This window comes from Salvelinus fontinalis, chromosome 31 (assembly GCF_029448725.1).
Source record: "Salvelinus fontinalis isolate EN_2023a chromosome 31, ASM2944872v1, whole genome shotgun sequence".
In the NCBI taxonomy this organism is placed as follows: Eukaryota; Metazoa; Chordata; class Actinopteri; order Salmoniformes; family Salmonidae; genus Salvelinus; species Salvelinus fontinalis.
The window spans coordinates 15,845,465-15,858,343 of NC_074695.1; the positions used below are offsets into that span (position 1 = coordinate 15,845,465).

At 45.5% G+C, this 12,879-nt stretch overlaps 1 protein-coding gene across 2 annotated transcripts in view; it reads left to right on the forward strand.

Annotated features, from left to right (window-relative positions):
* LOC129829646 (histone lysine demethylase PHF8-like) overlaps positions 1-12,879 on the forward strand; it is a 36,204-nt gene that overhangs the window by 19,715 nt on the left and 3,610 nt on the right. For both annotated transcript variants that reach the window (XM_055891463.1, XM_055891464.1), the window contains exons 16-20: positions 554-761; positions 1,050-1,396; positions 11,770-11,856; positions 12,011-12,120; positions 12,447-12,807. In XM_055891463.1, coding sequence (XP_055747438.1) covers positions 554-761; positions 1,050-1,396; positions 11,770-11,856; positions 12,011-12,120; positions 12,447-12,807 — 1,113 coding nt within the window. The remainder of the gene's footprint in view (positions 1-553; positions 762-1,049; positions 1,397-11,769; positions 11,857-12,010; positions 12,121-12,446; positions 12,808-12,879) is intronic.

Here is a 12,879-nt window from a genome sequence, read left to right on the forward strand (position 1 = left end):
GAACCGTCTGGTGGCTAGACAGAAAAACAATTGTACAATGTTAACTGCAAAGTTGGCTTACCTGACTGAACTAATAATGATTGTTGGCCATTGTTTTACAAACTCTGCCATGACTTGTTGCAGCAGTAGGCCTAATAGCAGAAACATCGCTAGACCGACACATTCCTCTCTTGCTAGATGTGCAATTAAAGGGGAATTACTCACAAAATCGAATGGTCTTCAACATCCATTTTCAGGAAAATACAAAATATAATTTTTATGGGGCCTGTCACGCCAAATACTGTTTATTAACCATTATTTTACCAAGTATATTGACAGAAAACACATCTCTTCTACTCATCGCCAGGTCCTTTGTGTACAAGAGAAGAATGTGCCTATTTGAAAGCTACATATAAAGAGTAGGTTGCGACATGTTTCATTTTTTAAAAGTAGCTCTCGTGCTAGAAAAGGTTGGAGACCCCTGGCCTAGATCGTATTCCATCAGGGCACACTTGGCAACAAAACCCGCTACGGAAAAAAACAAAAATGAACATGAAAACCCTTGTCTCCTCAGGTCTTCCCCGGAAGCTACCAAGGGCCAAACCTTGCTCTGACCCCCATCGCATCAGGGAACCCGGAGAGGTGGACTTCGACATTGAAGAGGACTACACTACAGATGAGGAGGAGACCGTGACTGTCCATGGAGTGAAGGGTGGAGCCGGGGGCATCCTGGACCTGCTGAAGGCCAGCAAACAGGTGGCAGGGCTGGACTCTGCTCTCAGGTAGGATCTGCCTCGCAATTCCAGACACTTAATCAGCACTCTGAATACATTTTGTTTCAGACTATCATGTATTTTTTTTTATTTTTTTTTAATCTTTCTGAAGTCAAGTGGATAATGGAGCCAACGAAATGTGGAAGATTGTTTTACTGTTTATTCCATTTACATTACTGAGAAGCTTGGACGACTTGCGTAATCAAAGTTTTTGCAACAGATCTAATTTGAATTCTTACTCAAACTACATTTAGTTGTTTGGTGAATCTTGATCACTCTTCTCTCTCTACCCTCCAGTGAGGAAGCGCCAGCCTCTCCCAGCACACGAGAAGCCATTCAGGGAATGCTCTCCATGGCCAACCCTCCCTCCTCTTCCTCCTCTTCTTCGTCCTCCTCCTCTTCCTCCCCTCTCTCTGTCTCTGGAGGGCTGTCTGAGGGACTGGGATTAGTCAAAGAGAAAGGAGGGAGAGCCGTGTGGGTGACAGGAGACAATAAGAGCAGAACAGGAAGCGCCTCTAAAGAGAAGACGACGTTCCAGCGCCCCGGGAAACGGGCTGTCAAACGGCCGGCCCGTCACCTTAGTGATGAGGAGAGCACAGATGAGCAGGAGACTCTTGGCACCTGTTTTAAAGACGCAGAGTATGGTGAGTCATAGGCTGTGTGCGTCCATATGACACCCTAGTCCCTATATAATGTACTACTATTAACCAGGCAAGTCATAGGAGGAAGGAGCACTGCCCCGGAGGCTGCTGCCACTCACTGGGGATATGGCCCATGTTCTCCGCTAGTGCCAGTAAGATAGGCTACTGTTAGCTCAAGTTGAGCATTTTGATAACTAAAAGACAGATTGGAATCTTTTCATTGCCATCTCTTTATAGCAATAGCCATTTGCTTTCCAAAAAATGTACCACAATTTGTATTAAAAAATATATATATATATATTGCAATATGCCTGGCTGGGTCTGTTTTTCACTGACAGTCACAACTCAACAATCTACTTTGTTGTGTGCACTAATTAGAGAGATATATATCAAATGTATTTATAAAGCCCTTCTTACATCAGCCGATGTCACAAAGTGCTGTACAGAAACCCAGCCTAAAACCCCAAACAGCAAGCAATGCAGGTGTAGAAGCATGGTGGCTAAAAAACTACCTAGAAAGACCAAAACCTAGGAAGAAACCTAGAGAGGAACCAAGCTATGAGGGGTGGCCAGTCCTCTTCTGGCTGTGCCGGGTGGAGATTATAACAGAACATGGCCAAGATGTTCATAAATGACCAGCATGGTCAAATAATAATAATAATCACAGTAGTTGTCGAGGGTGCAACAAGTCAGCACCTTAGGAGTAAATGTCAGTTGGCTTTTCATTGCCAATCATTAAGAGTATCTCTACCGCTCCTGTTGTCTCTAGAGAGTTGAAAACAGCAGGTCTGGGACAGGTAGCACGTCCGGTGAACAGGTCAGGGTTCCATAGCCGCAGGCAGAACAGTTTAAACTGGAGCAGCAGCACGGCTAGGTGGACTGGGGACAGTAAGGAGACATCATGCCAGGTAGTCCTGAGGCATGGTCCTAAGGTTTAGGTCCTCTGAGAGAAAGAGAGAATTAGAGAGAGCATACTTAAATACACACAGGACACCGGATAAGACAGGAGAAGTACTCCAGATATAACAAACTGACCCTAGCCCCCCGACACATAAACTAATGCAGCATAAATACTGGCGGCTGAGACAGGAGGGGTCAGGAGACACTGTGGCCCCATCCGATGATACCCCCGGACAGGGCCAAACAGGCAGGATATAACCCCACCCACTTTGCCAAAGCACAGCCCCCACACCACTAGAGGGATATCTTCAATCACCAACTTACCATCCTGAGACATGGCCGAGTATAGCCTACAAAGATCTCCGCCACGGCACAACCCAAGGGGGGGCGCCAACCCAGACAGGAAGATCACGTCAGTGACTCAACCCACTCAAGTGACGCACCCCTCCTAGGGACGGCATGGAAGAGCACCAGTAAGCCAGTGACTCAGCCCCTGTAATAGGGTTAGAGGCAGAGAATCCCAGTGGAGAGAGGGGAACCTGCCAGGCAGAGACAGCAAGGGCGGTTCGTTGCTCCAGAGCCTTTCCGTTCACCTTCACACTCCTGGGCCAGACTACACTCAATCATATGACCCACTGAAGAGATGAGTCTTCAGTAAAGACTTAAAGGTTGAGACCGAGTCTGCGTCTCTCACATGGGTAGGCAGACCATTCCATAAAAATTGAGCTCTATAGGAGAAAGCCCTGCCTCCAGCTGTTTGCTTAGAAATACAGATAGATATAGATATACAGTGCATTCGGGCGTGGGTATAGATATACAGTGCATGTGGGCGTGGGTATAGATATACAGTGCATTCGGGCGTGGGTATAGATATACAGTGCATTTGGGCGTGGGTATAGATATACAGTGCATTCGCGTGTGGGCATAGATATACAGTGCATTCGGGTGTGGGCGTGGGTATAGATATACAGTGCATTCGGGTGTGGGCGTGGGTATAGATATACAGTGCATTCGGGTGTGGGCGTGGGTATAGATATACAGTGCATTCGGGTGTGGGCGTGGGTATAGATATACAGTGCATTCGGGTGTGGGCGTGGGTATAGATATACAGTGCATTCGGGTGTGGGCGTGGGTATAGATATACAGTGCATTCGGGCGTGGGTATAGATATACAGTGCATTTGGGCGTGGGTATAGATATACAGTGCATTCGCGTGTGGGCATAGATATACAGTGCATTCGGGTGTGGGCGTGGGTATAGATATACAGTGCATTTGGGCGTGGGTATAGATATACAGTGCATTTGGGCGTGGGTATAGATATACAGTGCATTTGGGCGTGGGTATAGATATACAGTGCATTTGGGCGTGGGTATAGATATACAGTGCATTTGGGCGTGGGTATAGATATACAGTGCATTTGGGCGTGGGTATAGATATACAGTGCATTTGGGCGTGGGTATAGATATACAGTGCATTTGGGCGTAGGTATAGATATACAGTGCATTTGGGCGTGGGTATAGATATACAGTGCATTTGGGCGTGGGTATAGATATACAGTGCATTCGGGCGTGGGTATAGATATACAGTGCATTCGGGCGTGGGTATAGATATACAGTGCATTCGGGCGTGGGTATAGATATACAGTGCATTCGGGCGTGGGTATAGATATACAGTGCATTCGGGCGTGGGTATAGATATACAGTGCATTTGGGCGTGGGTATAGATATACAGTGCATTTGGGCGTGGGTATAGATATACAGTGCATTTGGGCGTGGGTATAGATATACAGTGCATTTGGGCGTGGGTATAGATATACAGTGCATTCGGGCGTGGGTATAGATATACAGTGCATTTGGGCGTGGGTATAGATATACAGTGCATTCGGGTGTGGGCGTGGGTATAGATATACAGTGCATTTGGGCGTGGGTATAGATATACAGTGCATTTGGGCGTGGGTATAGATATACAGTGCATTTGGGCGTGGGTATAGATATACAGTGCATTCGGGCGTGGGTATAGATATACAGTGCATTTGGGCGTGGGTATAGATATACAGTGCATTTGGGCGTGGGTATAGATATACAGTGCATTTGGGCGTGGGTATAGATATACAGTGCATTCGGGCGTGGGTATAGATATACAGTGCATTTGGGCGTGGGTATAGATATACAGTGCATTCGGGTGTGGGCGTGGGTATAGATATACAGTGCATTTGGGCGTGGGTATAGATATACAGTGCATTTGGGCGTGGGTATAGATATACAGTGCATTCGGGCGTGGGTATAGATATACAGTGCATTTGGGCGTGGGTATAGATATACAGTGCATTCGGGTGTGGGCGTGGGTATAGATATACAGTGCATTTGGGCGTGGGTATAGATATACAGTGCATTTGGGCGTGGGTATAGATATACAGTGCATTTGGGCGTGGGTATAGATATACAGTGCATTCGGGCGTGGGTATAGATATACAGTGCATTTGGGCGTGGGTATAGATATACAGTGCATTTGGGCGTGGGTATAGATATACAGTGCATTTGGGCGTGGGTATAGATATACAGTGCATTTGGGCGTGGGTATAGATATACAGTGCATTTGGGAAGTATTCAGACCTTTTTGACTGTTTCCCACATGTTGTTATGTTACAGACTTATTCTAACATGGATCAATCAATCTACACACAATACCTCATAATGATAAAACCATAACAGGTTTTTAGACATTTTTGCAAATGTATTAAAAATATAAAATGGATACCTTATTTACAGGAGACTCGAAATTGAGCTCAGATACATCCTATTTCCATTGATCATCTTTGAGATGTTTATACAACTTGATTGGAGTCCAACTGTGGTAAATTCTAATGATTTGGACATGATTTGGAAAGGCACACACGTCTATATTAGGTCCCACAGTTGACAGTGCCTGTCAGAGCAAAAACCAAGCCATGAGGTGGAAGGAATTGTCTGTAGAGCTCCGAGACAGGATTGTGTCGAGGCACAGATCTAGGGAAGGGTACCAAAACAATTCTGCAGCATTGAAGGTCCCCAAGAACTCAATGGCCTCCATCATTCTTAAATGGAAGAAGTTTGGATCCACCAAGACTCTTCCTAGAGCTGTCCGCCCGGCCAAACCGAGCAATCGGGGAAGAAGGGCCTTGGTCAGGGAGGGGACCAAGAACCCAATGGTCACTCTGACAGAGCTCCAGAGTTCCTCTGTGGAAATGGGAGAACCTTCCAGGACAACCATCTCTGCAGCGTCTCTGCAGAAAATAATTTGGCAATTTAATAAAAATGTACTTTAAGGAAAGCTTAGCTTCCTCTAGCCTTATGGAGGCACCGCCTATGCTCTCGTGTCTTACGCACGGCCCCCAGCCCCTAATAGCCTACAGCTGCTCGCTCTGTGCCTCGTTCCCTTCCGGTAATGGCTCCGGTTTAACCCCCTAGAGTCGAATGACACACCGGTGCTTGAGAGTGATTACAGCAGGGGTTCTAAAACTTTTTTAGCCTCGGACCCAAATGATAAATTCTGTGTTTTCCTGGGACCCAAGCTTATGAAAACATGCAACTATATGTAAATATCGGTACACTCCATTGGCCTTAAGCCATCCTAAAACAAATGCAATGAAATACCCATATAAATATCTATTCATGTTTATTTTTCCCCATTAATCAACTCTTACATATCAATCAAATGTATTCATAAAGCCCTTTTTACATCAGCCAATGTCACAAAGTGCTGTATAGAAACCCAGCCTAAAACCCCAAACAGCAAGCAATGCAGATGTAGAAGCACGGTGGCTAGGAAAAACTCCCTAGAAAGGCCAAAACCTAGAAAGAAACCTAGAGAGGAACCAGGCTATGAGGGGTGGCCAATCCTCTTCTGGCTGTGCCGGGTGGAGATTATAACAGTGACCAAGATGTTCAAACATTCATAGATGACCAGCAGGGTCTAATAATAATAATCATCATTACAGTGGTTGTAGAGGGTGCAACAGGTCAGCACCTCAGGAGTAAATGTCAGTTGGCTTTTCATAGCCAATCATTCAGAGTTAGAGACAGCAGGTGCGGTAGAGATAGTCGAAAACAGCAGGTCCGGGACAAGGTAGCACGTCCGGTGAACAGGTCAGGGTTCCATAGCCGCAGGCAGAACAGTTGAAACTGGAGCAGAAGCACAACCAGGTGGACTGGGGACAGCACGGCGTTATCAGGCATGGTTCCAGGGCTCAAGTCCTCTGAGAGGGAGAGAGAGAATTAGAGGGAGCGTACTTAAATTCACACAGGATAAGACAGGAGAAATACTCCAGATATAACAGACTGACCCTTGCCCCCCCGACACAAACTATTGCAGCATAAATACTGGAGGCTGAGACGGGAGGGGTCAGGAGACACTGGCCCTGTCCGACAATACTTGCGGACAGGGCCAACCAGGCAGGATATAAGCCCACCCACTTTGCCAAAGCACAGCCCCACACCACTAGAGGGATATCAACAGGCCACCAATGCACTACCCTGAGACCAGGTATGGCCCACGAAGATCTCCTCCATGGCACAAACCCGAGGGTGATTTAGAGCAGGGGTTCTGGAATAATCTGTCTAGGTTGTAACTGTTGCTGTTAAAATACAATAAATGATTTTCAATCTGAACTGGAATAAACTGAACACAGGCTTTTTGATAACGCAACACGGAGTAACAGTACAGATGAAAAATTCAGGCCTACTGTACCTCTTACTGTAGAACTTCTTGTTGAAAACAGGTCTAGGTTGGAACTGTTGCTTTTAAAATACTAGTAATAATTTGTATTCTGAACTGGAATAAACTGATTGATCACCTCACACAGATGTATAACAGAAAACACACAATCCTAATGAGAGGTGTGTGGCTAGTTAGTTTTCAACAAACAGGTCTATTCTGGGCTCCGTTTTTAACAGTGCAACCCTGAGGTCATGCTCAGCATTGAGTCTGTTACTTTACTTGTTTCTTAAGTATGCCAGAGTTGAGAACCCTGACTCGCGTAGGTATGTGGTGCCAAACTGGACCAGAACATCAGCCAGGCAGGAGACCGCTTCCTGCTGTAGATGAGCAACTCAGAACTGTGTGTGTGCCTCAACAAGCATCAGGCTTCAAAACAGTTTATTCCAGTTCAGAATATAAATTATACAAAAGTTCCAACCTAGACTTGTTTAACCACAATCATTTCTACAGTAAGATGTACAGGGGGCCCGTTTTATTTTTCATCTGCACTATTACTTAGCCTTAGGGTTACACATCACTAGCTAGCTAGCTAATTTGCTTGCTTTGGCTAACGGTAGCTATTAGATGTGTATTTATTATGTATCCCCATTAGCTGCTACCAAGGCAGCTAAATATCGGTACATTCCATTGCCCTCCTGCCAGCCTAAAACAAATGGAATTAAATATCTATTCATGTTTATTTGCACACCAGGGGAATGTTTGAAAGAGAAACTCGCATCTAAGTTACTTTGAGAGAGTACTCTGCTTATCATCATCTGTTATAAAATGACAACAATGCCTTGCTAGCTTACTTACACTGTCGAAGCACTGTTTCCTGAAGCATTCTGCCGTTTTGAAAGAACTCCCTGGGTTTACTGTAATGCTCTGGATGTTTGGTCAGGACGTGTTGTTTTTATTAATTTGTTTTGTTTTGAGAGACTCATTACTAACGTTAAGCATTTCCCCGCACAAAACATATTGTAATGACCAGGCTAGATCACAAAGGAACAATTGTCCAGACAGAGGATTGAGTTTACGAATTCACGGTTAATAACCCAACTCCACACAGGCTACTGTTTGGTCGTAGCCTAGTAAGCGAGAGAACAATGGCTAAACTTGGCCTTAACTTGCAATGCTCCATCCCCCTACCAGACCACCACCCCCCCCCCCCCCCCCCCCACACACACACACACACACTCCATCAACCACCAGGATGCCTGACATCAGAACATTCTAGGCATTCCTGTGATTGTCAGATGGTAGGTTGATTGGCAGGTCAGACCCTGCGAACACTGGGTACTGGTAAGTACAACACAACCAACTAACAGCATAACACATAACATAACAGCTCTCTGTGCGGATCGCTAGAATATTGTGGCCGCTCCTTGTTATTTATCTAGGTTTGTATGAAAGAAATTCATAGCTGTATTTGCGTTTCATTGACGATTGAGCTCAGTCAGAATTTGTGGCTAGCATTAGTACATTTGATTACAGTGGTGAGTGGGAATGACAAGTCAGTGGCTGATAACGCGTCATCTGTTGCTGAACGACAGCGCCACAGTGTGTGTGTCGCGGAGTGCTCTTCAAGGAAACTGCATAAAAAATATCCAGTAAACCGCAAAGCACTCGGGCATCTCCCACTTGCGCAGCTGCCAAACTGAGCAGAGACCGCTGCTAAGCAGAGAGCGCCCTGAACCAAGAGCGCAGTGGCACTTGGCCAAATAAATTCCAGTAATTTAATTAAATAATTATGCATTTACGCTGACCCATCATTAACAGGGTTGCGACAAGGGCCGGCCCTGTACCTTCTGCCGCGCTAGCCGAGACAAACATATGCAGTTGTGGTGTGTTGATTGGGGGAAAACATGTTGTCTGAAAAGTCTCAAAATAAAGGTGGATAATGAAAATATAAGTTTCAGAGTAGAATGGACAGAGAAATAGGCATTCTTACCTTATTTCTCAATGTCCAACCAGAGTGTCTTGTTTGCAACGCTTAGACATCAGTGTGAATCTAAGCATGGCACTTTCAAAAGTTACCTTTCCACCCAGACAGAAGCTCTACTGACACAGAAACATGCAAGCTTCAACTGCTGGCTACTCATCCGTTGTTTAACCAAACCACAGAAGTGCTTCCCTAAAAGCTGCCTGGGTTTAAACAAACATCTCTTTTTCCGAAAGAGAAAGCTCAATTAATAGGTACAGAATAGTAAATTTTATCTAGAATATTAGTTTAGCTTCAGATTGTCATAGAGAGGAATCAATATATCCCCATATGCATCTGAGTCACGTTTTTCGCGGGCATTTTCGAACATGTTTCTACCATAAGGCATCACCGAGTTAAGCATTGTTATAGAACGCTTGATATAATCTAGATACGTTTTATGTATTTATTTCAGATTATAAAGTAAACAATAGATACTCTTTGTTAAAGAAAAGGGCAAAAATGATATGTGATACCCTCACTCAATTCGAGCACTGCTTTTAACCAAACACACCAAGCCCTTCCCAGACAAGGAGGTATTTTAATCAGTGCATGCGACAGTATTGGAGTGTTTTGGCTATACCGAAATCTATGGATAGCATTATCTGTCTGTCAAACAGGTAGGCTTCCACTTATTTTTTGGAATGTGAAGAAATGAGCTCCAACTATATTTAATTCTATGTTTTATGCCCATAAATGTTGGTGCACGCGTGCATTTATAGGAGGTCCCTTACCAGGCAGAAATGAGTTTTATTTTAACCCCTGCATCGGAGTTACAATGTTGCTATCACTATACAGCCAACTACCTATAGTAGGAAACCTGGTTTCTTATTAATAATATCCCACCTGTTATCACACATGGCACGACCCCATAGTTGTTACAATTTACAATAAAAAATAACACTTGTATAACATTTAACATATATTTTAATATTCCTGTATAACTTTTTTTTTTAAGCGTAAGATCATTTGAGCTTTGGAAACAAGTGCTTTCATAAATGCATGGCGGGTCTCGTTTCGCTGGAGCAGTGTAAAACAAGCTTTATGTCAATGAGCCAGCCTTAACTAATTTTGTTTATTTACACATCGAATTTGATTGTCCAACATCAGTTTCAGCATTTATTTATTTCGTCACCGTTTCCTCTGCTGTGGTGCTGCATTGCAGTCAGCGATGTTTTCTCTCGGGTGGCTGTCCATGGTCCTGAAATCAAATCATCTGTTTGCTTGGACACCAGCCTGATCTCCAGCTCCTTCCACCTCTGGAAATCTAGGTGGTCATGTGACTTCTCATGCGAACTGAGGTGGCACAGATTCTTCCAGTCCCTTTTCCATCCCTGACCAGCGCAGATTTGCACACGTGTGAAAAAAGTTTGCAGCAAAAACAGAAGGCTGCATCGTTTTGCTTGGAATAGACGAGCCATGGTCTCCACTGTCTCCCAGTTCGCCATCCTCCTATTGAAGTGGGCCACCGAAAACTTTAGTTGCCCCTCTTCTCTTGGGAAATTCCCCTCCTTATCCTGATGTGGCCTAGCCTGCACGAACATACCCCGTAAAGATCCATTCATTTATTTGGGCCGATCACTGGAATCTTTAATGTTTTTTGCCCTGCGAAGACCCTACTATATTGGACCCGGACTCAGATTCGTCGCTCCCCGTCCCCGATGACGGTGGTGCTGCTGCTGCTAAATCCGACTCCCAGACAAAAACACAAGATCCCAGTGAGTGGCCAAAATATGAAATGATCTTTACGGGATATGTTCGTGCAGGCTGGGCCCCATCAGGATAAGGAGTGGAATCTCGGCGAATGAATGGCCTGGCCTCGTAGGCTTGTCATTCTCCACACATGCTGATGGACATTGCTGCATACTGATAGATTTCACCAGCCAATTTCTTTGGTTTAGAGATTGTACGTCATCTCATTTTTATTTTTTATATTCGCTTCCTAATAGTTTCTTAAACATGGTAGCACATTGTTTTAAATCTCTATAGCTCACTTTTAGCAAAAGTTCTATCCACTAGTAGTAGCTATCTAACATTAACAGGCTAGGTTAGGCTATTGCCTTAATCACTAATCGTCTTCATCACACACAAACATAAAACTAAAATAAAAGTAATTTAATTGGCAGATAAATGAATGTTTCACAATTTGATAATCCCATATAAACACACATCACCATAGCTACCAAGAATAGTGGGAGTGAACTTCGGGAGAAGCGGAATGAGGTGGGGGCGGGAACTGCAGCAACGCTATGAGCTGGTGTCTGGGGTGCCGCCGGCGGTGTAGGAGCCGATCAGGGGCGCCGGTGGGTGGCAGCCAATTGTCAAAATGCAGCCCCAAATTCAAGTGCGGCTGCCTAATCTTGCCCAATGGGAGGGCTGGCCCTAGTCGCAACCAATACTTTAAGAAAGGCTGGATTAGAGGGAAAATAGAGCGCCAAGTACCAGGCCATTAGTAAATGTGGTAGGCTACCCATCAACACCGTTCCTTTGCACAGTTTGATGGGATTACCTTGACCAACGGTCACAGGGAATTTGACTGAGGTCATGACTCGTGACTGCCAGTGTGGCAATGTCACCGCAACAGCCCTAGTCTCAAATATGCACACTCTGCCTAACTGGTTCCCGGGCGAGCTAAAAACGAATGCACAAACATCTTAGCTTGTCTAAATCATGGTCCAATCAGGGCACTGTGGATACTTAACTAAATGTGAATGATCCAATGATGTCACAGTCATTATCCTTGGCTGTCTGTGTTTTCAGTCTATCCGTCCTTAGAGTCTGATGAGGAGGACCAGGTCAAGATGAAGAGGAAGAGGAACTGGGGCGACACTCCTTGGAGCCCCAAAGGTACTCATTACTGAAGTCCCTGAATGTTGGACCGTGGACATATTTCATCACCAAATCAGCGAAGGAAATGTGTTGATACTTAGTTGAACATTTTAGAAACCATTTGGTAGGGGGATTTGATGAATTCCACTAAAATCTTCTCTTGTTCCCTCAGCCCGGGTGACCCCCACCCTGCCCAAACAGGAGCGCCCAGTAAGGGATGGGGCCAGAGTAGCGTCTGTAGAGACTGGCCTCGCTGCAGCTGCTGCCAAACTGGCACAACAGGTGAGAGGGGATATATGTTGGAGGAGGATCTACTTTTAGCAATAAATAAGCTTTTTAAATTGAATTCCATTGATCTCCAAGTGTTGCTGTATCTCCTCTCCACTTCTGCGAGCAGTTTGGGACAAGTTAAAGTTCTGAGAGAGGAAGGGCAGTTAGCGGTAGTGCCTTTTTTACAAAATCTTATAGGCATTCAAATAGATATGACAGCCATCAAAGAAATGTTTTCCCTCAACTGTCAATTGAGAGTCAAAATGCCAAAATGCCATGCTCCAAGGAACTAGGTAAGCTGAGTGCGTGTCAACTGTTTTGTTTGTTTATTCATCCAGGAGATCCAGAAACCCACCAAGAGGAAGTACACCAAAAAGCCCCGCCCTGTTGCCCCACCACAGCCCCCTCAGGCTGAGCTGTCCCCTCCCTCCCCCCCTCCGGCCCCGGAGCCTCCCACGCCTGACTTCAGCCCTGAGCGGAGGATGGAGTGCTACTCTGCCAGCCTACTGGACCATGAGTACACGGCAGGCCCTGGCCCGTTCGGCCCTGGAGGCCCCAGAGGGAGTGCTGCTATGGCTCCTGGGGTATTCCTCACCTCCAGACGACCCTCCCTCTCCCCCCAGAACAGCAGCACTTACTCCCCATCAGCAGCCTCCACTGCTGGGCTAGCCAGCCCCGGCAGCACTGGAGCTGGTGGAGGTAAGTACACAAACACAACATCACAGCACATAGACATGAGTTGTGTTCATTAGGGCATGCAACGGAAAACGT